The sequence below is a fragment of the Euprymna scolopes genome, chromosome 22, assembly GCF_053919585.1.
Source record: "Euprymna scolopes isolate OS-2025 chromosome 22, ASM5391958v1, whole genome shotgun sequence".
Lineage (NCBI taxonomy): Eukaryota > Metazoa > Mollusca > Cephalopoda > Sepiida > Sepiolidae > Euprymna > Euprymna scolopes.
In genome coordinates this window covers 758,913-786,014 of record NC_136503.1, presented here as the reverse complement: position 1 = coordinate 786,014, position 27,102 = coordinate 758,913, and the positions used below count along the sequence as shown (strand labels likewise).

At 32.3% G+C, this 27,102-nt stretch overlaps 1 protein-coding gene across 1 annotated transcript in view; it reads right to left on the bottom strand.

The window, feature by feature from the left end:
• Positions 1 to 959: 959 nt before the first annotated feature.
• The window catches only part of LOC145243841 (uncharacterized), a 31,807-nt gene continuing 5,664 nt past the window's right edge, over positions 960 to 27,102 (bottom strand). The window contains exons 2-3 of the mRNA XM_080106868.1: positions 13,776 to 13,950; positions 960 to 7,186 (exon numbers count right to left, since the gene is read on the bottom strand). Of these exons, the coding sequence (XP_079962994.1) occupies positions 6,063 to 7,186; positions 13,776 to 13,935 (1,284 nt within the window). The 5' untranslated portion in view covers positions 13,936 to 13,950 and the 3' untranslated portion in view covers positions 960 to 6,062. The remainder of the gene's footprint in view (positions 7,187 to 13,775; positions 13,951 to 27,102) is intronic.

The following is a 27,102-nucleotide window of genomic DNA, read 5'->3' as shown; positions in this document are numbered from 1 at the left end:
ATGTCAACTGAAAACCAATAAAAGAATAAAAATTATTAGAATGGGGAAGAAAAAAGAGCTTAGTAATGATCTTAGGACTAAAATTGTGAATTCACATAAGGATGGTTTAGGTTACAAGTCAATTTCCAAGAAATTTGAGGTTCCTACAGCAACAGTACAGAGCATCATCAAAAAATTCCAGAGCCACCACACAACAAACAACTTGATTGGTAGAGGAAGGAAAAGGAAACTGTCTGCTAGAGCCACCAGGAATATTGTAAGAAGTGTTAATGCAAATCCAACCACCACTACTAAGGACATTTTAGAAAATCTGGAGTCTTCTGGCATAAAAATATCAAGGCAAACATTGCAAAGGACTCTGCATGAAAATGGTCTGAAAGGAAGAAGACCAAGAAGGACTCCATTGCACACCGAAAACACCTTGCAGCACGCCTAAAGTTTGCTAGGACCCATGTGAATTCTTCAGAGTCCGTTTTCTCAAGTATTTTGTGGACTGACGAAACAAAAATTGAATTGTTTGGCCATATGGATGCTTCTTACGTTTGGAGGAAGAAAGGAGAAGCTTACAACCCAAAGAACACCATACCCACGGTGAAACATGGTGGTGGTAGCCTAATGTTTTGGGGCTCCTTTTCGGATAGTGGTCCAGGTAGTTTGGTCAAGATAGATGGAACCATGAAGAAGGAGCAATATTTGGAGATACTCCAGAAAAACATTAGACAGGATGCGGAGAAGCTCCATTTAGGACCAAACTGGGTCCTTCAACAGGATAATGATCCAAAACATACTGCCAAAATACTCAAGAAATGGTTTGAGGATAATCAAATTAATATTTTGGAATGGCCTAGCCAGAGTCCCGACCTGAACCCTATCGAAAACCTCTGGCACATATTGAAAACTGAGGTTAAAAAGCGGAAACCTAGAAATTTGAGGGATTTGGAGAATTACTGCATTGAAGAATGGTAAAAAATCAGTGTTGATGCTTGTAAAAACCTTGTTGATAAATATCCAAAACGGTTACAGGCAGTTATTAAGAATAAAGGGCATGCTATTGACTATTAGTAAGAGAGGTATGAATAATTTTGAACTAGTGCCATTATTGTTTTTCTTTGTATACTGTTTCAAACTTGCATAATTTATTTATTTGTTGAGTTTAAATTAAATGCTTATGCTTGATTTATTGTTTGAAATCCCTTTAATATTGTCTACCTTCTGGTTTGAGCAATATTCTTATAGAAATGTCAAAGATCCGAGGGGTATGAATAATATCGGGCACAAGTGTATATATATATATATATATATTCACAGAGGTTTAATACCAATCTATGAAATCAAAAGTGACTTTATGACTGGATTTGAATCCCCTGTTTGACAGTAATTACTATTTCCTATACTTATTAGAACATACGTTCGAAACATGTGTCTGTTAATTTTAAAATAATTATTAATATATAACTACTCTCATCTTGAGTGTTATTCCATTCAAAATTCCGTACATGCAAACTTTGTTCATGGAAGTTCTGTTTAGTTTTTGGTACACAGAAGAAATGAAAATTATTAAAATTGTTAGACAAAATGAGAGCACATTACCCACATGGATTAAACGAAACGGTTCAGCTTAAAATTCCATGCTGATTCAGTGTGTTCGACAAGATACACCTGAATGTTGGAGATTATGTCGTTGATTGAAACGTTGTAAAAATGACGTTCAAGATGAAAAAATTAATCCAAAGAACCCAAATAATACGAATGGATCCAAGTTCTATTTTGAATCTTGTAGATGAGTTAAACTTATTTTTCAAATCCTTAAAAATTCATTTGAATAAAGGTGAAAGACATTTCAGTTTTAAAAAAATCTAGTTCATTTTTTTCTTAAAGCCATTTTGTTTGAGAAATCCACAAAAGATCAAATCTGGACAAATATAATTCAATCGATTTGACTTATTACATTTCAATTTTTAAAACAATGTATTTTTTAAAACAATGTATTTTTTTAAACAATCTATTTTTTTAAACAATCCATTTTTTTAAACAATCTATATTTTTAAAACAATGTATTTTTTTAAACAATCTATTTTTCATATTATCTAAAGTGATAAAACAGTCTATGAATAAATAATTAAAAAGAAATAAATGACAATCAATATTTTTCTTAAAGAAACCCCAGAACAAAGTAAGGGTGTATACTTGGGCTAATGAATACTGTCAAGGATTATGGGATCAGCTATACCAAGTGAAGATTCCTATCGGATCAATTGTGGTTCAATCTGCCAATTATGACAGTTATTTTATGAAAATTATCCCAGACAAGATATGAAGTCACTTAATGTAAGGAACTAAAAAAATTTGTTATTTTTAATTAATATTTCAAAATCTAAAACCAGTCAGTGAGATAAAAACCAGAAAACAGCAATTCTTTCCCTTTGCCAGAAACATTGTTTATAGAATATGAGGACTAAAGAACAAAATAAGTTAGAGTTACAAGGTTCACTTTCCACTTTCTGTGACTTATTTATGTGCATACATCAGAGAACTTCTCCACATGCTAGAAAACAAAATTCCACCAATTATCAGAATTTTGGGCTAGTCATTCAGCTATTAGGAGCAGCGTGCTCGTCTTAATTCAGATCTGATTGACTTATCTCTTTGGTTATCATTATCTTGATTTTTTTTTTTTTCAATGGAATCGTTTTCAAGGGTTTTTCTTTATGTAGCTGGAGTCCGATTACTGGGAAACAAGTTGAAACCATGTTAATCGATTTTTTTTTTGTTTTTCAAACAATCTCATTGACGTATCTGTTAATGTTCACCTTGTTTCTGATATTTGTATTTCTTTGTCTCGCAAAGTTTTTCCAATGTTAGTTTGTAAAGATACCATTTCAAAGCAATAGAAACTATCAAGAAGTTTATATTGTAACATGGCCATTACATACAAACAAAAGAAAGAAAGAAATAAAAATCCGAATCGGCATTTTTTCTTTCTTAACAAAGGTTTATATCACCATTACTTTCCCGTCTCAACACCACTTTGAAGTCTCTCGCCATCGTCCATCTTGCCCGGAGTACACTTTTCTTCATCCTCCGACCACATGCCGGCTACAACCAGCCTATTCTCATCCTCGACCCTGAACGCCCATTTTCTTCGGCATCAACTTTCTTTTTGGCTTGAGCACGTACTGCATTTTTTCTCCTTTTTTTCCTTTTTCTTCACACACTTCCTAATTTGCATATGTGTGTTCTTTGGCTGCTGCTAATCTCTTCACACACCAGCCATCCTTTGCTGCTGCTGCTATTTTCCCATGCACTCATACGCACTATGCTACAAAATATCCTTCCGGCACGATTTTCTTTAAACGTCCAAATGCAGAAGTTGTTATTCCTAATCTCCTGCTAATGTCCGCGACTGATCCTGGAATAACTAAGCCAAAACAACACAAAATTTTTAAATATGTACATACAGATACAGACATGTCTCCATCTATCTTGAAAAGTTACGCCAACGACGTAAACATTTCAAAGGCATTAAGCTGTCAGTTCAATGTGTTCAATTGCACACTAATACTGTAGGAGGAGGAGAAAATATGAATCCACAATTTGGCCATAGCTGTGCATAAAATAGCAACTTGTGTTCAAGCAAATGTATACAATGAATCGTTTACTATTAGAGGATACAGGTGGCTGAGGACTGCCTGTGAATTTAATATTCCTTTGACACTTCATCCATTGGAAGAAGCCAATTCAACCTGTCTAGGGGGAATGCTGTACAACAAACAAACAAGGGTTGTGTTTCACTATTAAATAATAACAAAAATATGCTATAATGCAAACGAAACCAAGTAAGGAGTTATTCACAAAAGGTTCTGCTTGTTTAACAGCATATTAACACATTTTTTTTTAATTATTTAATGTTGAAACACAAACTTTATCTGTAAATGATTTATTGAACAAAAGTTGCTACTATATCAATGTCTCGGGAGAGGAGTAATTATGAGTTCATATCATCCCAATCTGTATGAGGAGATGAATAAAATAAATGGATCAGCTCTAAGGAGCAAAGTGTAGTATCTGTTCTGATATGACACGTCACTTTTTATATCCTCAGCAAGTGAAGGAGCAATCCTTCTAGACTGAGGCAAGTTTCATTCTCACACCCCAATCTACAGTGCCTCTTGCTTGGAGAACTGAATTTTCCTCACCTTAGCAATTGGTCTTGTGTCTAACTCTGACAAGTAAATAGTAGTCGAAAGCAACTAAAAGACTCCCTTTCCATAGGTTACTGCACTAAAATGTAGGTGAGGAGACAACTCCTTTTCCTGAATTACTCCGCTTATCCTTGATCTTCACCTTGTAGCATCGAATATTAATCAAGAAGGCATCAAGTACCATTTTTGGGTATCTTTGGAATGACTCGACCAAGGATGGAACCTTGGCCAACTGATTCATTAACATTCTAAATATTATCTATACATAAATACGATAGCGTGCATGTTATTTTGTGTGTCACACTTGCATCTTTTGTCTGTCATTTAATTGTTATTTATTTCCATTTTTTGCAATAAATAATTTTACCAAGAATCCTTCATAAGTTTTGGTTTTGGTTCCAATTATAGCTGATAGCAATCAAGTTGTATATATATACATATATTACCTTTTCTTCATAAGTTTTGGTTTCAGTCTCGATTCAAGCTGATGCATCAAAGTCATATGGATATATGTTTTTATTTTTGATATCATAACTTTATAATATATAAGAATTGATAGAAAATGGACTATAATAATATATACGAAATCTGCATAAATTAAAATATCATATTTAAGTATATTTTCCAACCGGGCTATGCCGGGCATCCCTGCTAGCTCAGATAAATACTTTTGCAGTTTTAACAAAAGAGCTACAATAATATCAGGGTGTCTCCATTTATGCTGAACATCCACAGAATGCCAACATCAATATATTACAGATGAAAAAGTCTGCTCTGGAATTTCCACAGGTTCCACTAGTGCTAAATAAATAACCAAATGTATCCAAAAGGATTTTTAACTCACCATAACCGATCCCATAGTCAATTATTGCATCCACTAAGCCAATCATGTATCTTCCTTGATATTTCAGCATTAAATAATATAAAAAAGAATAAATAAAAAAAATAATTAACAGGTACTGGTTTCGGCATTAAAAAAAAGGGTTGATATGCCGTAAAACAAACAGAATAAATAAAATTTTTAGGTTAAAATAAAGCTCTGTCCGTCTTTGTTTACACTCTTCGTCAGCTGATCTAATACATATGAATGCCTTGGAAAAGTCACTTCTGATTAATGTTTACCAGTATGAAAAAATGCTGTATAATACATTATATATATATATATATATATATATATATATATATATATACACACACACATAAATAATAAATATATAAATATGATATATTAATAATATATATACAGGGTGAACCAAAAGTAGGTGGACAGTAAAAACAGACATTTATTTAGAGATCACGTATACATACAACTATATGTAATAAGACAATTATATGAAGAAAATTACATGTTATTTATTAACGCAAGTGTCCAAACTGTTTTCCTTCTTGATTTACATAGCTTTGAAGTTTGCCTCTTACACTTCAACTTTTGGCTCACATTGTATATAAAATATATAAATAATATATATAAGATATATAAATAATATATATGTATGATATATATATGATATATAAATAATATATAAATAAATGAGTGTAAACTATAGATATATTTTTACATATTTTTTTCATAGATAAAATAGTTAAACAATAGAGTTCCATTCAGGATAAAATATACAATAACGACAATAAAAAATATTCAATAAAATAAAAAATGTATAAAAGATGAAGAAAAGTTGTTTTCAATTAGGACGATTTTTGGATGGGTAAGAAACGGGTATTATTGCATCATCTTTTGACATGTGCAGCATCCTGAAATCATTTTATTAAAACTGAGAAACAGTGTAAACTATAACGGACGGAAATTTATTTTAACCCATTATTAAATTAACAAAATATCAAACTAAATTCTCAAAGCCATCAATAAACAAGGTCCAAAAAGTTCTTCATCGGTTTTGGAAGCGGTAACTTTTGGATGGCGGCTGAAATTGATTTCGTGAATGCAAGGTGCTTGCGAATGGCCACTTTGCATAGCATAAGAAGTCGGTGTTGCTGCATAAACTGGCTGAGCAGCCATGTGATGAATTCCTCACCGTTCTCATTCTCCGTGTATTGCACTGCTGCTTTGATCCAGTCCGGGTCGAGGTGTGCCCCAGCAGACACCAAACACTGCATCACATTCTGTTCTTTACACAAATCTAAGGGGGCAAGACAGCTGTTGTTCTGCACCTGCGTGTTTGCTCCAGCATCTATCAAACTGCGGATTATATTGATATTACTACCCCTAAACCTGACGCATAGATTTTGAAAACTCAGTGTAGGGATTCGCCGTTTTCTTTTGTAGAGGTCCTCTGAGGTAGAAAGTACAACGTATACTTTTTCTCGACGGAATCGTGAGCAGGCAAGGTGAAGAGCCGTGTCCCCTGTGTAATCTTGTAGATGTACATTAGCACCTTTAGATAACAACAGCTGCACTATTTCCAAATGGTTATACATGATGGCGCCGAAAAGTGCTGACCAACCATATTTGTCTTGGTGGTCGATTTCAGTCCCAGTTGTCAATAAGGTTTCAGCAATTTCTGTAAAGTTGCGCTCAGCAGCGAAATGGAGAGCTGTACGCTGGACAAAATCCTCCGTGTTGAGATTTGCGCCATAAGAGATGAGTAGCTTGGTAATTTCAATGCAGCCATAGATTGCAGAATACAAGAGTGGCGTCATCCCGTTGCCATCACGGGCCTCAATGTTGGCGCCGTGAACAAGAAGCTTGATAACGATGTTGTACAGGTTCTTGAATACGGCTGTGTGAATGGGCTGACGAAACCAGGCACTGCGTTCTGGCTTGTTTGGGTTGGCACCGGCAGAAATAAGATAGCTGGCAATGTGCTCGTGTCCTTGCTCCATCGCATGGATCAGGGGTGTCTTTACGAGCAAGATGACACAATCAACATAAACACCATTCAAGACAATCTTCTGCACCTGGTTTAAATCGCCAGATTCAATTGCGGCAACAAGACGGAACTGTAATTCTTTCTGTTTGCATTTTGCTGTGAAAAGAAAAGAAGAAATATAAAATATGTGTAAGCATAAAATAAAATGTGCATATTAAAATATGTGTAAATAAATATATGTAAGCATAAAATAAAATGTGCATATTAAAATATGTGTAAATAAATATATGTAAGCATAAAATAAAATGTGCATATTAAAATATGTGTAAATAAATATATGTACGCATAAAATAAAATGTGCATATTAAAATATGTGTAAATAAATATATGTACACATAAAATAAAATGTGCTTATTAAAATATGTGTATATAAATATATGTACGCATAAAATAAAATGTGCATATTAAAATATGTGTAAATAAATATATGTACGCATAAAATAAAATCTGCATATTAAAATATGTGTAAATAAATATATGTACGCATAAAATAAAATGTGCATATTAAAATATGTGTAAATAAATATATGTACACATAAAATAAAATGTGCATATTAAAATATGTGTATATAAATATATGTACACATAAAATAAAATGTGCATATTAAAATATGTGTAAATAAATACATGTACACATAAAATAAAATGTGCATATTAAAATATGTGTATATAAATAAAATATATGTACGCATAAAATAAAATGTGCATATTAAAATATGTGTAAATAAATATATGTACGCATAAAATAAAATGTGCATATTAAAATATGTGTAAATAAATATATGTACGCATAAAATAAAATGTGCATATTAAAATATGTGTAAATAAATATATGTACACATAAAATAAAATGTGCATATTAAAATATGTGTATATAAATATATGTACGCATAAAATAAAATGTGCATATTAAAATATGTGTAAATAAATATATGTACGCATAAAATAAAATGTGCATATTAAAATATGTGTAAATAAATATATGTACGCATAAAATAAAATGTGCATATTTAAATATGTGTATATAAATATATGTACACATAAAATAAAATGTGCATATTAAAATATGTGTATATAAATATATGTACGCATAAAATAAAATGTGCATATTAAAATGTGTAAATAAATACATGTACACATAAAATAAAATGTGCATATTAAAATGTGTAAATAAATATATGTACACATAAAATAAAATGTGCATATTAAAATGTGTAAATAAATATATGTACACATAAAATAAAATGTGCATATTAAAATGTGTAAATAAATATATGTACACATAAAATAAAATGTGCATATTAAAATGTGTAAATAAATACAGGTACACATAAAATAAAATGTGCAAATTAAAATATGTGTAAATAAATATATGTATGCATAAAATAAAATGTGCATATTAAAATATGTGTAAATAAATATATGTACGCATAAAATAAAATGTGCATATTAAAATATGTGTAAATAAATATATGTACACATAAAATAAAATGTGCATATTAAAATATGTGTAAATAAATATATGTACACATAAAATAAAATGTGCATATTAAAATATGTGTAAATAAATATATGTACACATAAAATAAAATGTGCATATTAAAATATGTGTAAATAAATATATGTATGCATAAAATAAAATGTGCATATTAAAATATGTGTAAATAAATATATGTACGCATAAAATAAAATGTGCATATTAAAATATGTGTAAATAAATATATGTACACATAAAATAAAATGTGCATATTAAAATATGTGTATATAAATAAAATATATGTACGCATAAAATAAAATGTGCATATTAAAATATGTGTAAATAAATATATGTACACATAAAATAAAATGTGCATATTAAAATATGTGTAAATAAATATATGTACACATAAAATAAAATGTGCATATTAAAATATGTGTATATAAATATATGTACACATAAAATAAAATTTGCATATTAAAATATGTGTAAATAAATATATGTACACATAAAATAAAATGTGCATATTAAAATATGTGTAAATAAATATATGTACGCATAAAATAAAATGTGCATATTAAAATATGTGTAAATAAATATATGTACGCATAAAATAAAATGTGCATATTAAAATATGTGTAAATAAATATATGTAAGCATAAAATAAAATGTGCATATTAAAATATGTGTAAATAAATATATGTACGCATAAAATAAAATGTGCATATTAAAATATGTGTAAATAAATATATGTACACATAAAATAAAATGTGCATATTAAAATATGTGTAAATAAATATATGTACACATAAAATAAAATGTGCATATTAAAATATGTGTAAATAAATATATGTACACATAAAATAAAATGTGCATATTAAAATATGTGTAAATAAATATATGTAAGCATAAAATAAAATGTGCATATTAAAATATGTGTATATAAATATATGTACACATAAAATAAAATGTGCATATTAAAATATGTGTAAATAAATATATGTAAGCATAAAATAAAATGTGCATATTAAAATATGTGTAAATAAATATATGTACGCATAAAATAAAATGTGCATATTAAAATATGTGTAAATAAATATATGTACACATAAAATAAAATGTGCATATTAAAATATGTGTAAATAAATATATGTACACATAAAATAAAATGTGCATATTAAAATATGTGTAAATAAATATATGTACACATAAAATAAAATGTGCATATTAAAATATGTATAAATAAATATATGTACACATAAAATAAAATGTGCATATTAAAATATGTGTAAATAAATATATGTACGCATAAAATAAAATGTGCATATTAAAATATGTGTAAATAAATATATGTACGCATAAAATAAAATGTGCATATTAAAATATGTGTAAATAAATATATGTACGCATAAAATAAAATGTGCATATTAAAATATGTGTAAATAAATATATGTAAGCATAAAATAAAATGTGCATATTAAAATATGTGTAAATAAATATATGTACACATAAAATAAAATGTGCATATTAAAATATGTGTAAATAAATATATGTACGCATAAAATAAAATGTGCATATTAAAATATGTGTAAATAAATATATGTACACATAAAATAAAATGTGCATATTAAAATATGTGTATATAATTAAAATATATGTATATTTAGGCAGCATTTTTTTCTCAATGGCATATTTCATTAAATAAAATAGACGTTTTTTGTCTATTAATTCTATTTGCGGTCCTTTCCAACTTCCGAATAACAGTTTTCTCTTCTGGCGGGAACTAGTTGATGCAATCACCATATTTAGTATAAGTCTGAGTACTTTCCAATCTTCAGGATTCATCATCAGGGATAAATTAATCTAACTGATTTTGAACACTTTATAAAGGTTTTTTGTTTTTATTCTCATTGGTTAATGATTTTATTTATCCTTTTTTTCCATTGATTAAAATTAATAACATCCTGAAATGTTTGCAAAGCTATTAAAATAAATAACTCTACAAACACTTCAGGATGTTATTATTATTGCTAAAGTTTATTTTATTAATAGTTGTTTTTAGCTTTTATTAGTAATGCTTCTAGTATTTCAAGTTTCCATTTATTAAATAAAACACGTGCATATAAAAAATATGTGCATATAAAAATATGTGCATATTAATATGTGCATATAAAAATATGTGTATATTAATATGTGCATATAAAAATATGTGCATATTAATATATGCATATAAAAATATGTGCATATAAAAATATGTGCATATTAATATGCGCATATAAAAATATGTGCATATTAATATGTGCATATAAAAAATATGTGCATATTAATATATGCATATAAAAATATGTGCATATAAAATATGTGCATATTAATATGTGCATATAAAAACATGTGCATATTAATATGTGCATATAAAAATATGTGCATATAAAAATGTGCATATAAAAATATGTGCATATAAAAATATGTGCATATTAATATGTGCATATAAAAATATGTGCATATTAATATGCGCATATAAAAACATGTGCATATAAAAATATGTGCATATTAATATGCGCATATAAAAATATGTGCATATTAATAAAATAAGTTCATTTCTAGGCGCATTTTCTATAGTAGGGTATAATATAGGAAACATATATTTATATATGTAGTAAGTAGTGTAATAACATTGATTCTCTGGTTCTCGTAGGATCACCAGTTAAGCAACATTGAGCCTGGTCAGTACCAGGCGAGTGACCGTTTGGGAATATCAGGTGCTCTATGTAGAAGGATGTCGAGACCTCTCAGCAACAACTTCAAAAACGTAACGTAGTCATCTCCCTTGACCAGGGGTACATATGTGACTAGAGATTGCTTGTGAATTTATTATTCCCATGACACTTCTTCCTTTAGAGGAAACTGGTTTAACCCATCGAGAGTGATTGGTGCTGGCACGTAATATTAGAAACTTCCATTATATCTTATCAAATAATCGAAAAGACTTGATTTCAAAAGGAAGAAATGGAATGAAAAAAGGTGACCATATTAAGCAAAAGATTTGCATAATCTGGAAACCGAGTTCAATCACTGTAGACGACATTATGGTTTTATTGTCTTTTCAAAAATCATTGAAAAATAAACTTCATTAAACAAAACAAGAAACTGGAGATGTGATTTGCATTGTATTAGTTACATTATTGCTATATTATATTATCATTATATTATTTATAGTTATATTTCTTGAACGACTATTTTCATGTTACGTGTTACTTTTGTTTCGGTGCATTTTTTTTAAATTTGTAAATCTTTGTCAAATTCAGGAAAATTATATAGAATTTCCAACCACAATTCTTCTCGTTTTATCAGTGACAACTGGGTAGAAGTGGTAAGCAATTTTTATTTTTAGTTATTATCGCCTGCAGTCAGGATTGAATCTTCGCCCTTCAGACATTTTATATTATTTACTTTTATTAATGGTGTTTCAATCTATTAATTATAATAATTGGTTCTCTTATTTCATATTGATCTACTTTGGAGGTCATTATTTAACATTGATCTACTTAAGAGGTCATTATTTAACATTGATCTACTTAAGAGGTCATTATTTAACATTGATCTACTTAGGAGGTCATTATTTAACATTGATCTACTTAGGAGGTCATTATTTAACATTGATCTACTTAGGAGGTCATTATTTAACATTGATCTACTTAGGAGGTCATTATTTAACATTGATTTACTTAGGAGGTCATTATTTAACATTGATCTACTTAAGAGGTCATTATCGCCCAACACATGCACTACTTCTTTCATCTATTCTTTATTATTGTTCGATAATTTTAACTTCATCCCACAAGAGTGGATGGCTTTTCCTTTCCCTCCATATGTGGTCAATCATCCTAGAATTTAATATTACAGCTTTCTAATATTCTCTAAGTCTTATTTTTAAGTGAGTGTCAAGTTTCACCTTTGGATATGGCTCCACACCAAAAATGGCATCTGGACAGTACTTGATCATAATAGTTTTGTAGGAGGGGGTGGGATGATTCCCACAAGACATTTCCAGAGAATTGATTTGCTCATGAATTCTGTTTTGATGTTGTGGTTAAATTCGACAAACTGCTACTCCAAAAATTTGCTACTCCAAGACGCAATGCTCCACTGTCAAAACCTCTCAACTCTAAAACCTGACACACTGCAATAAAAAATTTGCTACTCCAAGACGCAATGCTCCACTGTCAAAACCTCTCAACTCTAAAACCTGACACACTGCAATAAAAAATTTGCTACTCCAAAATGCAATGCTCCACTGTCAAAACCTCTCAACTCTAAAACCTGACACACTGCAATCAAAAATTTGCTACTCTCAGATCAAAATCCAAGTCACCCGAGTCTCTGAAAAACCAAACTTTTTATTTAAACTGGAAACGTCTCATTTGTATATGAGATGACAAGATCGCAAGCAAGGCAGAACTGCTTGGCCAGCAATTCTGCCTCTAATTCTACCTTAGAGCCAACAAACAACTCCCTCCCAAATTTTCCTATGCAGACTGAAACCACACTAGATGTAAAAATCATCCCTTCTCATGTCCGTGATATCATAAAAACTTAGACACCTCCAAGGCATGTGGGCCGGATTTCATTCCTACTATACTAATTAAGAAATGCTCAGTTGAGGTAGTCCCCATACTTTCTAAGCTCTACAATCGCTGAATCTTGCTTCCTTAATAGCTGGAAATGGCCTTTGCGGTACCAGTGTACAGGAATTCTGGTGAAAGGATTAACTCTCTCAATTATCACTCTACCAGCTTCCTCCCCCTCTTCACTAAAATCTTCAAGACCTTAATTAATCAAGCACTAATCAACCACCTCACCAAAGTTAATCTTCTCTATGACAAACAGTATGAATTTAAGCAATGTCTTTCTACGGCAGATATTTTAACAGTCATCTCTGAACGCATATATACTAGATAAGGTGGGTGTAGTTGTAGCCGTTGATATATCCAAGGCCTTTGACAAAGTCTGGCACGAAGGGCTGCTAATGAAAATTAAATTGTACAGTATATATTCGCTGACTGTAGTGATATGCAGAAGTTTAAATGTAATGCAAAACAAAATCTTGCTAACGTTTCCTAGGCATCGTCCCAAATCGTTCAATTGGGGATATACCTTGTTTGGATTGAACATAAATTAAAAAAAAGAAGAAAAAAAAAACATCATTACGTGTGTAATAACTGAAACAGCTAACATTGGATGCTCCTTGCCCGCTGGAGTCCCCTTCTCCATTACCAGCCTCTGATATGGAGCTCCTCTTTGTAGGGCTGAGTGGTGGAGGTGGCGGCGGCGGAGGTGGCTGAGGCATCAATGCAAAGGGGTCAGCCATAAAGCAAAGGGATAGCTGGTTCAAAAGGAAAAAAAAAATATTATTTTCTATATAATAACAAAGAATTATAAAGACAAAAAAGCAGATGTCGAATGAGTAAAGATTTTCAAAAAGATTTTTGTTCAGCAAAAAAAAAAAAAACTTGAAATGGTAAGAGTACAAATACACTCAGCACAATAGATAAGAGAACACAAGGTAGTTAATATATAACTAGCAAGACCTGTGTCTTGGAATTGCCTAGGGAAAATGTAAAATATTTAAACGGAAATCAATAGTAAATTATTAAACAGAAAATAAAGTTAAAAAATTAAAATACTTTAATTTTTTAACTGATTAAGAAAAAGGCAAAAAAAAAAGGTTTAGGACGAAAATGTAAAATGTTGCAGTCCATGTGGATTTCTCTTTATTGACCGTTGCAAGAATAGATTTAATATTGTAACAGATACAACACTATAACATTAATTATAATTATGAAACAATAAACGAAAACACAAAAATAGAAGTTTTAGGACAAAGAGTAAAATTGCCAAAGTCAAAAAGTGATCGATGAGAGAAAAGATTGAGTAAAGTATCAGAACAGTTACAACACTTTTAGTTTAATTCGAGTTTTAAAAAGGAAAACGGGGGGGGAGGGGCAGATTTTGCTGGACATAAATGAAAATTGCCGCAGTGTGAAAGCAACCCGATGCGGTAAAAGATTTAGCATTGTGTCTGAATTGTAACAATAATTTCATTTTTTTTTTTTTGGCAGAATGATGTAAAAAAACCAGAACAAACAGAGTTATTATTGCCTCAGTCTTGAAGGATTTCTTAATAACTGAACAATGATATAAAAGCAGAGCTCTATGGACAAATTTATCTTTAGTTGACCTTTGACAACTAAATATTTTCGTTTTCTAGCCGAATAGAAAAGTTACTAGCCAAACATACATGATTTTTAGAATATGACATCTTTGTTCTGTGACGAGTATGTATATCATAAAGATTTTTCTGCATTTTTTTAAAAATAGATTAATTCAAAATATACACCAAATTTCATGTTGATACTTGAAGGTATAAACATTCTAATTTCTTCAGATATATTTTTAAACAGCCTTCGTTAAAAAAAAGATTATATTGTTCTATTAAACTTTCATTTATAAATAATTTAACTTTCTTCACTTTATTTTAAAAAAAAAAAAAAGTTGAAAAGATATTTTTCACCCAGTAGTGAGCTTTGGAAGATTGTCAATGAAAGTAATACAAGCGCCAAAAGATAAGTGTTTCATTATTTCTAGTCGACACTTTCAAAAATCACTCGCAAATGTGACTGTTTCAATCGCAATGTAAAGCCCTGAAAAGTTTAAGTATAGTGTCTGATCAAAACTACAATATAACGAGAATTTGTTTTTAAAAAGTGAAATTATTGTGAAAAAATAAAAAATTGCCACAGTGAAGACACAATATTTGCAGTGTGAATAAATTCATCATAATATATCTTCTAAGTTTAGAGTGTTAAGAAAATGAAAAAAAATATACTGTTTACAGAAAATGGCATCAGTTATGCCAAATGAAGTGAGAGGATTGGTAAATATGTTATTCACTGAGGATCAAAACAAACATGCTATTGGTATTCATAAATGTATGGAAGAATGTAAGTGCAATAATATTTTAGCATATTATTTATAACATTTTATAGATGAATACCATACCGAAGCGGAACAAACCCTAGGTCAGTTGAACCTTTCACAAGCAGTCCCCAGTCATATGTATATCCTGGTCAATGTAAGGTTTTTGCAGCTTGTGCAAGGAGGTATCAATGTCCTTCTACACTTCGCATCTGGTATTTCTAAATGGTCACCCATATGATCTGACCAGGCTCAACATTGCTTAACTTTGGTGACCTAACAAAAACAACCATGTTAACATGATTACGCTATATCTATTATACAGTGATGACTTTGTAATAGTCGAATGAAATGTAATAATTATGAATTCTATGTTTAATGTAATAAGGGTAATGTAGTAATAGTGTTGTAATAGTTTAACCAAACGTAAAGATTATGGTATGTACGTTTATTGTAAATCTGGGCATCCATACATTTGAGAAGAAGTGCTGTAGACAAAATGATACTTGTTAAGAATCTTCTGCCAATGAAACGAGGGGAGTGAGAGGACTTAATGGATAGAAAGTGAAAGTGTTTGAAAGTGTGAGAATATATATTTTAGAGAAGCAGTTTGTTCAGAATAAATGTAATAATTTGTATACAGGGCCAAAATGTAGCAATAGTTTCAGGAAACATGACTTAAAAATGCTGTATGTACTCATTGTGAAGGATTTGTTTCAGAAATGTTCATTTATTTTCCTGTTGGAATTGTGGATTCAAGAGAAAATTAATTTTATATAATTATATAGATAATTCTTTACTTTGGTTTTATATCATGTCAAACTTTTTAAAAGTCCCTAGTTACTTGGCTTCCCATAAAGGCTGAGTTAGGGACAATGTCGTTTTTTAATTAGGGGAACTCTACATTGAGACAAAATTTTAAATTACCTCAGTCTAGAAGAACCTCCCCTTCTTTGACCCTGGGGAGAAAAGATGAGGTGTAATTTTCAAATAAAAGGCTACACTTTCATCTTATAAAAAAGGTCAAGGACAAATCTCATGCCAAATCTAGATAATTGAGTAAAAGTTTTATGCATCAATGTTTTAATATTTTCAAATATTTGATAAATTGGTATGGTGACCTTGACCCCATAACAAGACAATTTTATTTTGTACTCAGAGAAACTCATCTGGACTTTCACTTTTAGAAACGTGCCATGAAAAATCTATCACATCGTCAGGATTAAATCAAATTTAGTCGATACTAAGAAATCCACTTTAATCCGGATTAACAAAGGGAGATGAGGGAGGGGGAGAGAGAATGTGGATGATTATAAAATAAGCAGAAGTGAAAACGATTTTTGATAAAATTGTTTCAAATGGTATTTGCTTTTTCTTTTTAATCTGGCATATTGCCACCAAATAAAAAAAATGATTGAAAGCAGTGAGTAGGGGAATCTAATGCATACCTCCATTCTTTTATTATTATTTTTATTATTTTTTTTTTATCCCAAACAAGGCACAGTGCCACTTGCATTTAAGGGACTATTATTTGAGACAAAATCTACAGAGATACTATGTAGGGAGTTGAACAGTGGTATTGAGAGTTCACCTTCCTTACAGCAGAACAGCTGGGAACGACCTCAATGTATTTGTTCCAATTCATGCTGCCTGTGAATATTAAACCAAGAAGTTTGAACAAAAAACTTTCAGATAGAATATTATTAGTTATAATGTGAGCTAATTTCTGTGCATATAATAAAATGATCTCATTTTTCTCTGTAACTTCAGCAATTATAGGCAAATAATCAAACGCTAACACTATACACATCTTTTTCACTCAACACCATCATCATTTCCTACAGGTTTCAGAAAAATATTTCAACATTTTTCCTTATTACAAAAAATATTACATTTATTCAGGGATTATTGCAGCCCCCCCCCCAAATCGTCTTCTAAATGGAGGGTAGCAAGCATTTCCCCTCCCTATAAAACATCTACTAACATGCCAACACTTAACACTGAATTAATATTTTACATAAAAGAAAACAATTTCAGTCCACTGCTAAATTCCATAATTCTGGTATTTCAATTCTTTGATTCTGACTGCTTGATAATTATGTTTTGAGCAACTACATACAATTTAAATGAGCACACATTCGACACTTTCACTTAACAATCATGTACAGTTCATACGTTGATCATTTCAATTTCAATTATTTTCCTATAAACATCTATAAATAATACAAACACTTTTCATTTATTTAGTTATGCAGTTACCATGGGGGTAATTCATATCATTACAAAAATAAAACAATCATTTCTTCATTATATACCTAATTAAATTATTACGCAAGTCATTTTTTTTTTTTTTTGTAATCTATTAGTGTAAGCACCCTGTATTTTCTTTGGTATATTGCCAAAGTTGTTATACAAAAATTTGTATAAAAAAATTTTGATTCCAAAATGTTACCTAGAGTAAAATATTAAAAAAAGTTGATTTTAAAGCGAACCAAGTTATTATGCAAACAATTGTATAAACATTTCTTTCAGGTATAATATCACAATAAAACATCAAAATCAGTACAATCATTATCAAAAGTCATAATTACCATAGCCAGTGGCTGAGAAATCTGTTTTGAAACAATGTGATGTTCTCCACTTGGAGAAGAAAGGAGGATATATCCTCTTTTCTTCTCCATCAGAGAAAGAAATCTGTCGTCCATCGATGATGTTAAAATTTTCGATTTCAGTGGATTTAATGGATTTTGCTTGCCTTCACGATAGCCTCCCATGAATCATCTCTTGGTGTATACTGTTTACCATTTTGATAAACCTGCCTTTTCAAGATAGCCCACAGGTTCTCTAGGAGATTTAAATCAGGAGAGCAAGCAGGCCACTTCATAACAATCTTTTTGTAATCCTTTCAATGCTAACCACTCAGCAGTGGTTGCAGATGCATGGCCAAGTGCATTATCATGCATAAACCTCAATGTCTTATGTTGAAAAGCAGTTTTCTTATTTAGGCAACTTAGGAAATTTTTTTCTAAAAGTTGGCAATAGTTAACTGAGTTCATTTTAATTCTCTCAGCAACTCGAAATGAGTTCATTTTTTATGATCGCTGCCCAAATCATCACTCCACCTCGACGTTGCTGTTGTCCTGAACTGCAATGGAGCATCAAATCCTTCAACAACCCAACCACTTGCTCAACCGTCGGGAATCATCAAGACTGATTCTCATTTTATCCATCCAAATTACTGAACTGAAAACCAATTCTATGAATTTTTTGCACCAAGCAAGTTGTTGTTGATTCATTAATGTTTTGTTTTTTTGTGCTTTTTAAACTTTTTCCAAGCATTTTCAGAATACGATTTCAAGAAGTCTTGGAGCTTTCACCAAGACCAACTGCAGAAAAGATGCTGGAACTTGAGCCAAATGGTTGCTTTGTCATTTCACTTTTTACAGCAGATTTATCACAATCTGTCGGTTTTCTTCTCCGGGTCTTATTACATTTTTTTCTTGCTTTTTCTCCTTTTGTAAGAAAAGGTTTTGATGATCTTATAGTCATGCCCTAATAAGCGAGAAATTTCTAGAGTAGAAACGCCCCTCATTCAAAAATTTCTAGAGTAGAACACCTCTCATTCAAAAATTTCTAGAGTAGAACGCCCCTCATTCAAAAATTTCTAGAGTAGAACGCCCCTCATTCAAAAATTTCTAGAGTAGAACGCCCCTCATTCAAAAATTTCTAGAGTAGAACGCCCCTCATTCAAAAATTTCTAGAGTAGAACGCCCCTCATTCAAAAATTTCTAGAGTAGAACGCCCCTCATTCAAAAATTTCTAGAGTAGAACGCCCCTCATTCAAAAATTTCTAGAGTAGAATGCCCCTCATTCAAAAATTTCTAGAGTAGAATGCCCCTCATTAAAAATTTCTAGAGTAGAATGCCCCTCATTCAAAAATTTCTAGAGTAGAACGCCCCTCATTCAAAAATTTCTAGAGTAGAATGCCCCTCATTCAAAAATTTCTAGAGTAGAATGCCCCTCATTCAAAAATTTCTAGAGTAGAATGCCCCTCATTCAAAAATTTCTAGAGTAGAACGCCCCTCATTCAAAAATTTCTAGAGTAGAACACCTCTCATTCAAAAATTTCTAGAGTAGAACGCCCCTCATTCAAAAATTTCTAGAGTAGAACGCCCCTCATTCAAAAATTTCTAGAGTAGAACGCCCCTCATTCAAAAATTTCTAGAGTAGAATGCCCCTCATTCAAAAATTTCTAGAGTAGAACGCCCCTCATTCAAAAATTTCTAGAGTAGAACACCTCTCATTCAAAAATTTCTAGAGTAGAACGCCCCTCATTCAAAAATTTCTAGAGTAGAACGCCCCTCATTCAAAAATTTCTAGAGTAGAACGCCCCTCATTCAAAAATTTCTAGAGTAGAACGCCCCTCATTCAAAAATTTCTAGAGTAGAACGCCCCTCATTCAAAAATTTCTAGAGTAGAACGCCCCTCATTCAAAAATTTCTAGAGTAGAACGCCCCTCATTCAAAAATTTCTAGAGTAGAACGCCCCTCATTCAAAAATTTCTAGAGTAGAACGCCCCTCATTCAAAAATTTCTAGAGTAGAACACCTCTCATTCAAAAATTTCTAGAGTAGAACGCCCCTCATTCAAAAATTTCTAGAGTAGAACGCCCCTCATTCAAAAATTTCTAGAGTAGAACACCTCTCATTCAAAAATTTCTAGAGTAGAACGCCCCTCATTCAAAAATTTCTAGAGTAGAACGCCCCTCATTCAAAAATTTCTAGAGTAGAACGCCCCTCATTCAAAAATTTCTAGAGTAGAACGCCCCTCATTCAAAAATTTCTAGAGTAGAACGCCCCTCATTCAAAAATTTCTAGAGTAGAACGCCCCTCATTCAAAAATTTCTAGAGTAGAACGCCCCTCATTCAAAAATTTCTAGAGTAGAACGCCCCTCATTCAAAAATTTCTAGAGTAGAACACCTCTCATTCAAAAATTTCTAGAGTAGAACGCCCCTCATTCAAAAATTTCTAGAGTAGAACGCCCCTCATTCAAAAATTTCTAGAGTAGAACGCCCCTCATTCAAAAATTTCTAGAGTAGAACGCCCCTCATTCAAAAATTTCTAGAGTAGAACACCTCTCATTCAAAAATTTCTAGAGTAGAACGCCCCTCATTCAAAAATTTCTAGAGTAGAACGCCCCTCATTCAAAAATTTCTAGAGTAGAACGCCCCTCATTCAAAAATTTCTAGAGTAGAACGCCCCTCATTCAAAAATTTCTAGAGTAGAACGCCCCTCATTCAAAAATTTCTAGAGTAGAACGCCCCTCATTCAAAAATTTCTAGAGTAGAACGCCCCTCATTCAAAAATTTCTAGAGTAGAACGCCCCTCATTCAAAAATTTCTAGAGTAGAACACCTCTCATTCAAAAATTTCTAGAGTAGAACGCCCCTCATTCAAAAATTTCTAGAGTAGAACGCCCCTCATTCAAAAATTTCTAGAGTAGAACGCCCCTCATTCAAAAATTTCTAGAGTAGAACGCCCCTCATTCAAAAATTTCTAGAGTAGAACGCCCCTCATTCAAAAATTTCTAGAGTAGAACGCCCCTCATTCAAAAATTTCTAGAGTAGAACGCCCCTCATTCAAAAATTTCTAGAGTAGAACGCCCCTCATTCAAAAATTTCTAGAGTAGAACGCCCCTCATTCAAAAATTTCTAGAGTAGAACACCTCTCATTCAAAAATTTCTAGAGTAGAACGCCCCTCATTCAAAAATTTCTAGAGTAGAACGCCCCTCATTCAAAAATTTCTAGAGTAGAACGCCCCTCATTCAAAAATTTCTAGAGTAGAACGCCCCTCATTCAAAAATTTCTAGAGTAGAACACCTCTCATTCAAAAATTTCTAGAGTAGAACGCCCCTCATTCAAAAATTTCTAGAGTAGAACGCCCCTCATTCAAAAATTTCTAGAGTAGAACGCCCCTCATTCAAAAATTTCTAGAGTAGAACGCCCCTCATTCAAAAATTTCTAGAGTAGAACGCCCCTCATTCAAAAATTTCTAGAGTAGAACGCCCCTCATTCAAAAATTTCTAGAGTAGAACGCCCCTCATTCAAAAATTTCTAGAGTAGAACGCCCCTCATTCAAAAATTTCTAGAGTAGAACGCCCCTCATTCAAAAATTTCTAGAGTAGAACACCTCTCATTCAAAAATTTCTAGAGTAGAACGCCCCTCATTCAAAAATTTCTAGAGTAGAACGCCCCTCATTCAAAAATTTCTAGAGTAGAACGCCCCTCATTCAAAAATTTCTAGAGTAGAACGCCCCTCATTCAAAAATTTCTAGAGTAGAACACCTCTCATTCAAAAATTTCTAGAGTAGAACGCCCCTCATTCAAAAATTTCTAGAGTAGAACGCCCCTCATTCAAAAATTTCTAGAGTAGAACGCCCCTCATTCAAAAATTTCTAGAGTAGAACGCCCCTCATTCAAAAATTTCTAGAGTAGAACGCCCCTCATTCAAAAATTTCTAGAGTAGAACGCCCCTCATTCAAAAATTTCTAGAGTAGAACGCCCCTCATTCAAAAATTTCTAGAGTAGAACGCCCCTCATTCAAAAATTTCTAGAGTAGAACACCTCTCATTCAAAAATTTCTAGAGTAGAACGCCCCTCATTCAAAAATTTCTAGAGTAGAACGCCCCTCATTCAAAAATTTCTAGAGTAGAACACCTCTCATTCAAAAATTTCTAGAGTAGAACGCCCCTCATTCAAAAATTTCTAGAGTAGAACGCCCCTCATTCAAAAATTTCTAGAGTAGAACGCCCCTCATTCAAAAATTTCTAGAGTAGAACGCCCCTCATTCAAAAATTTCTAGAGTAGAACGCCCCTCATTCAAAAATTTCTAGAGTAGAACGCCCCTCATTCAAAAATTTCTAGAGTAGAACGCCCCTCATTCAAAAATTTCTAGAGTAGAACGCCCCTCATTCAAAAATTTCTAGAGTAGAACGCCCCTCATTCAAAAATTTCTAGAGTAGAACGCCCCTCATTCAAAAATTTCTAGAGTAGAACGCCCCTCATTCAAAAATTTCTAGAGTAGAACACCTCTCATTCAAAAATTTCTAGAGTAGAACGCCCCTCATTCAAAAATTTCTAGAGTAGAACGCCCCTCATTCAAAAATTTCTAGAGTAGAACACCTCTCATTCAAAAATTTCTAGAGTAGAACGCCCCTCATTCAAAAATTTCTAGAGTAGAACGCCCCTCATTCAAAAATTTCTAGAGTAGAACGCCCCTCATTCAAAAATTTCTAGAGTAGAACGCCCCTCATTCAAAAATTTCTAGAGTAGAACGCCCCTCATTCAAAAATTTCTAGAGTAGAATGCCCCTCATTCAAAAATTTCTAGAGTAGAATGCCCCTCATTCAAAAATTTCTAGAGTAGAATGCCCCTCATTAAAAATTTCTAGAGTAGAATGCCCCTCATTCAAAAATTTCTAGAGTAGAACGCCCCTCATTCAAAAATTTCACGATAGATTTTCATTGCTATTCAGATCCTTCTTTTTATCCCTTTTTACTTGAAACTCGTCATGACGTACAAAATTGTTATAGTTTGTAAATTCGCATAATTTGGTTCATCTTATTTTCAGTAGAGTCCATTTTTATTCAAAATATAGCTTCTGACCTTTTATTGTATTTTCATGATAAAATATTGAATAAAGATTGTTTGGATGCCACTGGATCCCAATCAGAACATTTTGGTACATAAAAAATTTAAAAAAGAAACGATTTGCATAATGAATTGATTTGCACTGTAAACTAATTTCAGTTTCAAAACTAATTTTCTCAGTTTTTAAATTTTTCTTTTGAGATAAGGAGTGGTTATTCGTATTATTTGGGTTCTTTGAACTACTGTTCTCATCTTGAGTGTCATTTTCACAATGCAAGGATCCGTGGAAAAATTTAGTTGTAAAATTAACCTTCTTCTGAAAGGTGAAGGTTCAGTCCTCAGTGCAAATTACTTAGGACTCTTTCCAGTCATGGCTGACAGAACAAGAGCATGATACATCCATGAATTAAATGAAGGATTCCGCTTGAAATGATATGCAAATTCCCAACTTTGACAAGATACACCTGAACAAGGTCAGAGGTCAGCGGTTACATCGACCAAAATGTTGTGAAAATAACACTCAAGATAACAGTAGTTCGAAGAATCCAAATAATTTTATATGAACTGTCATAACTAAACATCTTTACATAGCCTTTCAGCTACAGTGTAGTATCTGTTCCAGTGCTGCACTTCATTTTTTTCTGTTCTCGGTCAGTGAAATAGAAATCCTAGATTGAGGCAATTTTTATTTTTGTCCCAATCCAGAGTGTTCCTTCTTGACGAGCTGGATTTTCCCCACATTAAAAAGCAGCCTTGTGTCTATCTCTGCCTTGTGGGGAGGCAAGTCGGTAGGCGCATACATATCGATACATTTGAAGATGTTCATTAATCTTTTCTCATTTACATGTATACGACTCAAAACTATTCAACCGAACATTAAAAATTTTCAAACACAGCGACTAAGCATAAGGAGCAATAATGTGGGCTATATTTAGTTTAATACAAAAGGTGGGGAAAAAGGGTGGATTGTAAATTGCTTATAAAAATTCACACACTTCCAATTGTTGTGAAATGTCAAGATAATAGACATCACTTAATAAATATTCACCAAATTTCAGTTTCTTTGGAATATTTTAAAGGGTTTTAGGAGCATATCCTTCTGTTTGAAGATTCAAGTATTTTAGATCACAATTGAATTTGATCAATAATTATTAGAAACAAATTAAGCAAGATGCTCTCAATTTCAATTTCTTCTTAAAACTCCTTAAGCTTAAGCCTTAAACTTTAGGAAACTTTAGGCATTTTCTAAAATCTAAACCATGTAATGAATTTTAATCAGAATTGGAAAAAGGATTCTAATCATAAAGTTTAGTCGCATTATATCTTAATTTTGTAAGGGAAAATGTGATGCAAAGCTGTTCAGTTTGAAGAATTAATTTTATTCATCCTGCGTATTCTTCTCATTCTTTTAGTTTTAAAAGACAATGGGTACCACCGCACAGGTATGGGTAATCTCAGATTGCACCCCACCCCTCACACTACAGAACCAACCTTGTTGGCATCTAGTGTTAAGGAGAAGTTGCCTTTTCTTGAAAAGAAGAAAAATAAAATGTAACATGAACAAATGAACACATTTTGAAAACATTTTATTAGTGAATTTTTAATACTTTAACCCTTTAATTTTTTTTTTTTTAATTACATTTTCACACCAAACAAGGCATATTGCCATTTTTTTGCAGGGGGCTACTATCAGGGACATGGGCATCAGGGGTACTGTGTAGGGAGTTGGGCAGCAATATGTTGGTTCACATTGCACTTGAACTTCTGCATCTCAGTACAGTTGGGGAAGCAGGAACCCGGAAGGGCCTATCCTTGTTTTATTGTTATTTCCATGGCAGGTGCTCGTCTGAACTCCAATCTCTGGTCCCCCCTCGCCAATCTTTCATGAAAAACACCCGTCTAGCTGAATCCACTGTGAAAAATTTCCCCCACTCTATATCTGTGCCTAAATCAAAACGCGGATTCCATGAACAAAGCTTCTTTCTTAAAACTGCATGCCTGTGGAACTCTGTTCCGTCTGCCTGCTTCCCACCGGACTACAACTTGGATGTCTTCAAGTCCAATGTTAACAAATTCCTAATGAACCGCCCCCTTAAGTAAACACTTCCTCAAATCTCCACACTAACGTAATGTACTTGCAATAACCCTTATTCCTGAGTGGCTTCCGGGCCTTGATAAGTGGTGATCACTGTGTAAAAAAAAAAGAAAAAGGGAATTCCAAAGTTTAGCTGTCCTGGGGAAGAAACTACTGGAGTAGAAGGCTCTCTTACATCTAGGGATTTCTACTGTGAAGGGGTGTGATTTAGCTGCTTGTCGGGTTTGTCGGGGGTATTTACGTCAAGGGGGCACAAGTGCTTGCAGTTCGTCAGAGCATTCACCGTTAAAGTACTTGTAGAAAAGGCAGAGGGATGCAACATTTCGTCGATGGGACAGGGGCTGAAGTTTAAATGACAGTTCAGGACCTATCAGATTGGCGATTCTCTTTTGAACCTTGTCTAGGAGCGAGAGACTAGTGGTAGATGCACCAGCCCAAATATGACAACAATACTCCATACATGGGAGAATGGTGGCCTTATAGAGATATAGGATTAGGATACTTTCGGGCGTTAGTATCTTTCTAGCACAGTAAAGAGAATCTACCTTCTTCGAAGTGGTCCTGGCGATACTCTCGATGTAATTGTTCCAACTCATATTTCCTGAGAGCGTTAGGCCGAGGAGTTTAAAGGATGTACTTTCAGATAAAGAGTCATTGGCCATTGCTATTGGTGGTAGAGAAGGTTTCTTGTAATTATTGAAGGAAACAAGTTTTGTCTTGGCAGCATTGAATGTGACAATCCATTTATGTCCCCATTCCACTACAGATCGGAGGTCATCCTCTAGTGCTTCTGCCATTTCTTTAGATATGTGTTCATTGTTTTCCTGTCGTGTCTGTTATAGAGTGTGGTGTCATCAGCATATATACCCATCTCACAGGCAATTTTGTCAGGGAGGTCATTTATGAATGTTAGGAATAACAGAGGTCCCAATGACCTGAATTATGAATTATGATGTAGACGATTAAGAAAATATTTGTTAATTTTAATTAGTTTAAAGGGTAATGATAATAGTATCATTACCCTTTAAAATTTAAAAAATTGTCTTCAAACTGAAAAAATTATGAAGTTCAATAGTTAAACTATCACTGAGAATTTTTGCATTTCATAAACTTACCTCTATTATTATCCATAGTGCTTGAAGAAAGTCTGTTTATGACAACAAACGAAATCTTCCACTGAGACAGATAATGACATACTGAATGTAAGGAATGGACAGTTGCAATCTGGAGGTATCTAGCATCTATCCAGATATTTAACTAATACATATAAGGTGTGTTTGAATCAATTCACACTTTATTTGTGCCGTTATATTCATTTATTTATGACTGAACGAATTAGTTCAGCCAGGTTATAAAGGGTTAATTCTTTAGAATATACAGAAATTTTTCAGATTTCTTATTTTTAAATAAAAAATCTGAAAAATTACTTGTTAAAATCTTAGCAGTCTACTATGCCCAGTGTATCTCATCGAGTACGTTTTATATAGACAACTTTTGTGACAACTTTTGACAGCAGATGCCGTTCTTAGACACTTATACTTGGAGTTGGAATTTGAGGTCAACTTACCTTTCAGGTAACTGCACTTTTTGTGAACCCACACTAGGCAGAGGACTCAGAATTATGATTGAAGAACAGTAAAAATCAGCAAGGGAAATAACTCATATTTCTAAATGAAAAATATTTTCAAAATTTATATTATTTTGATTATTCGAAAAACTGTTCTCGTCTTCGACGTTATTTGTACAACGTTTCAGCCAATGTAGCCTCCAATCTTCTTCAGGTGTATCGTGTTGAAGTCCGGAATTTTTCTGGCGAA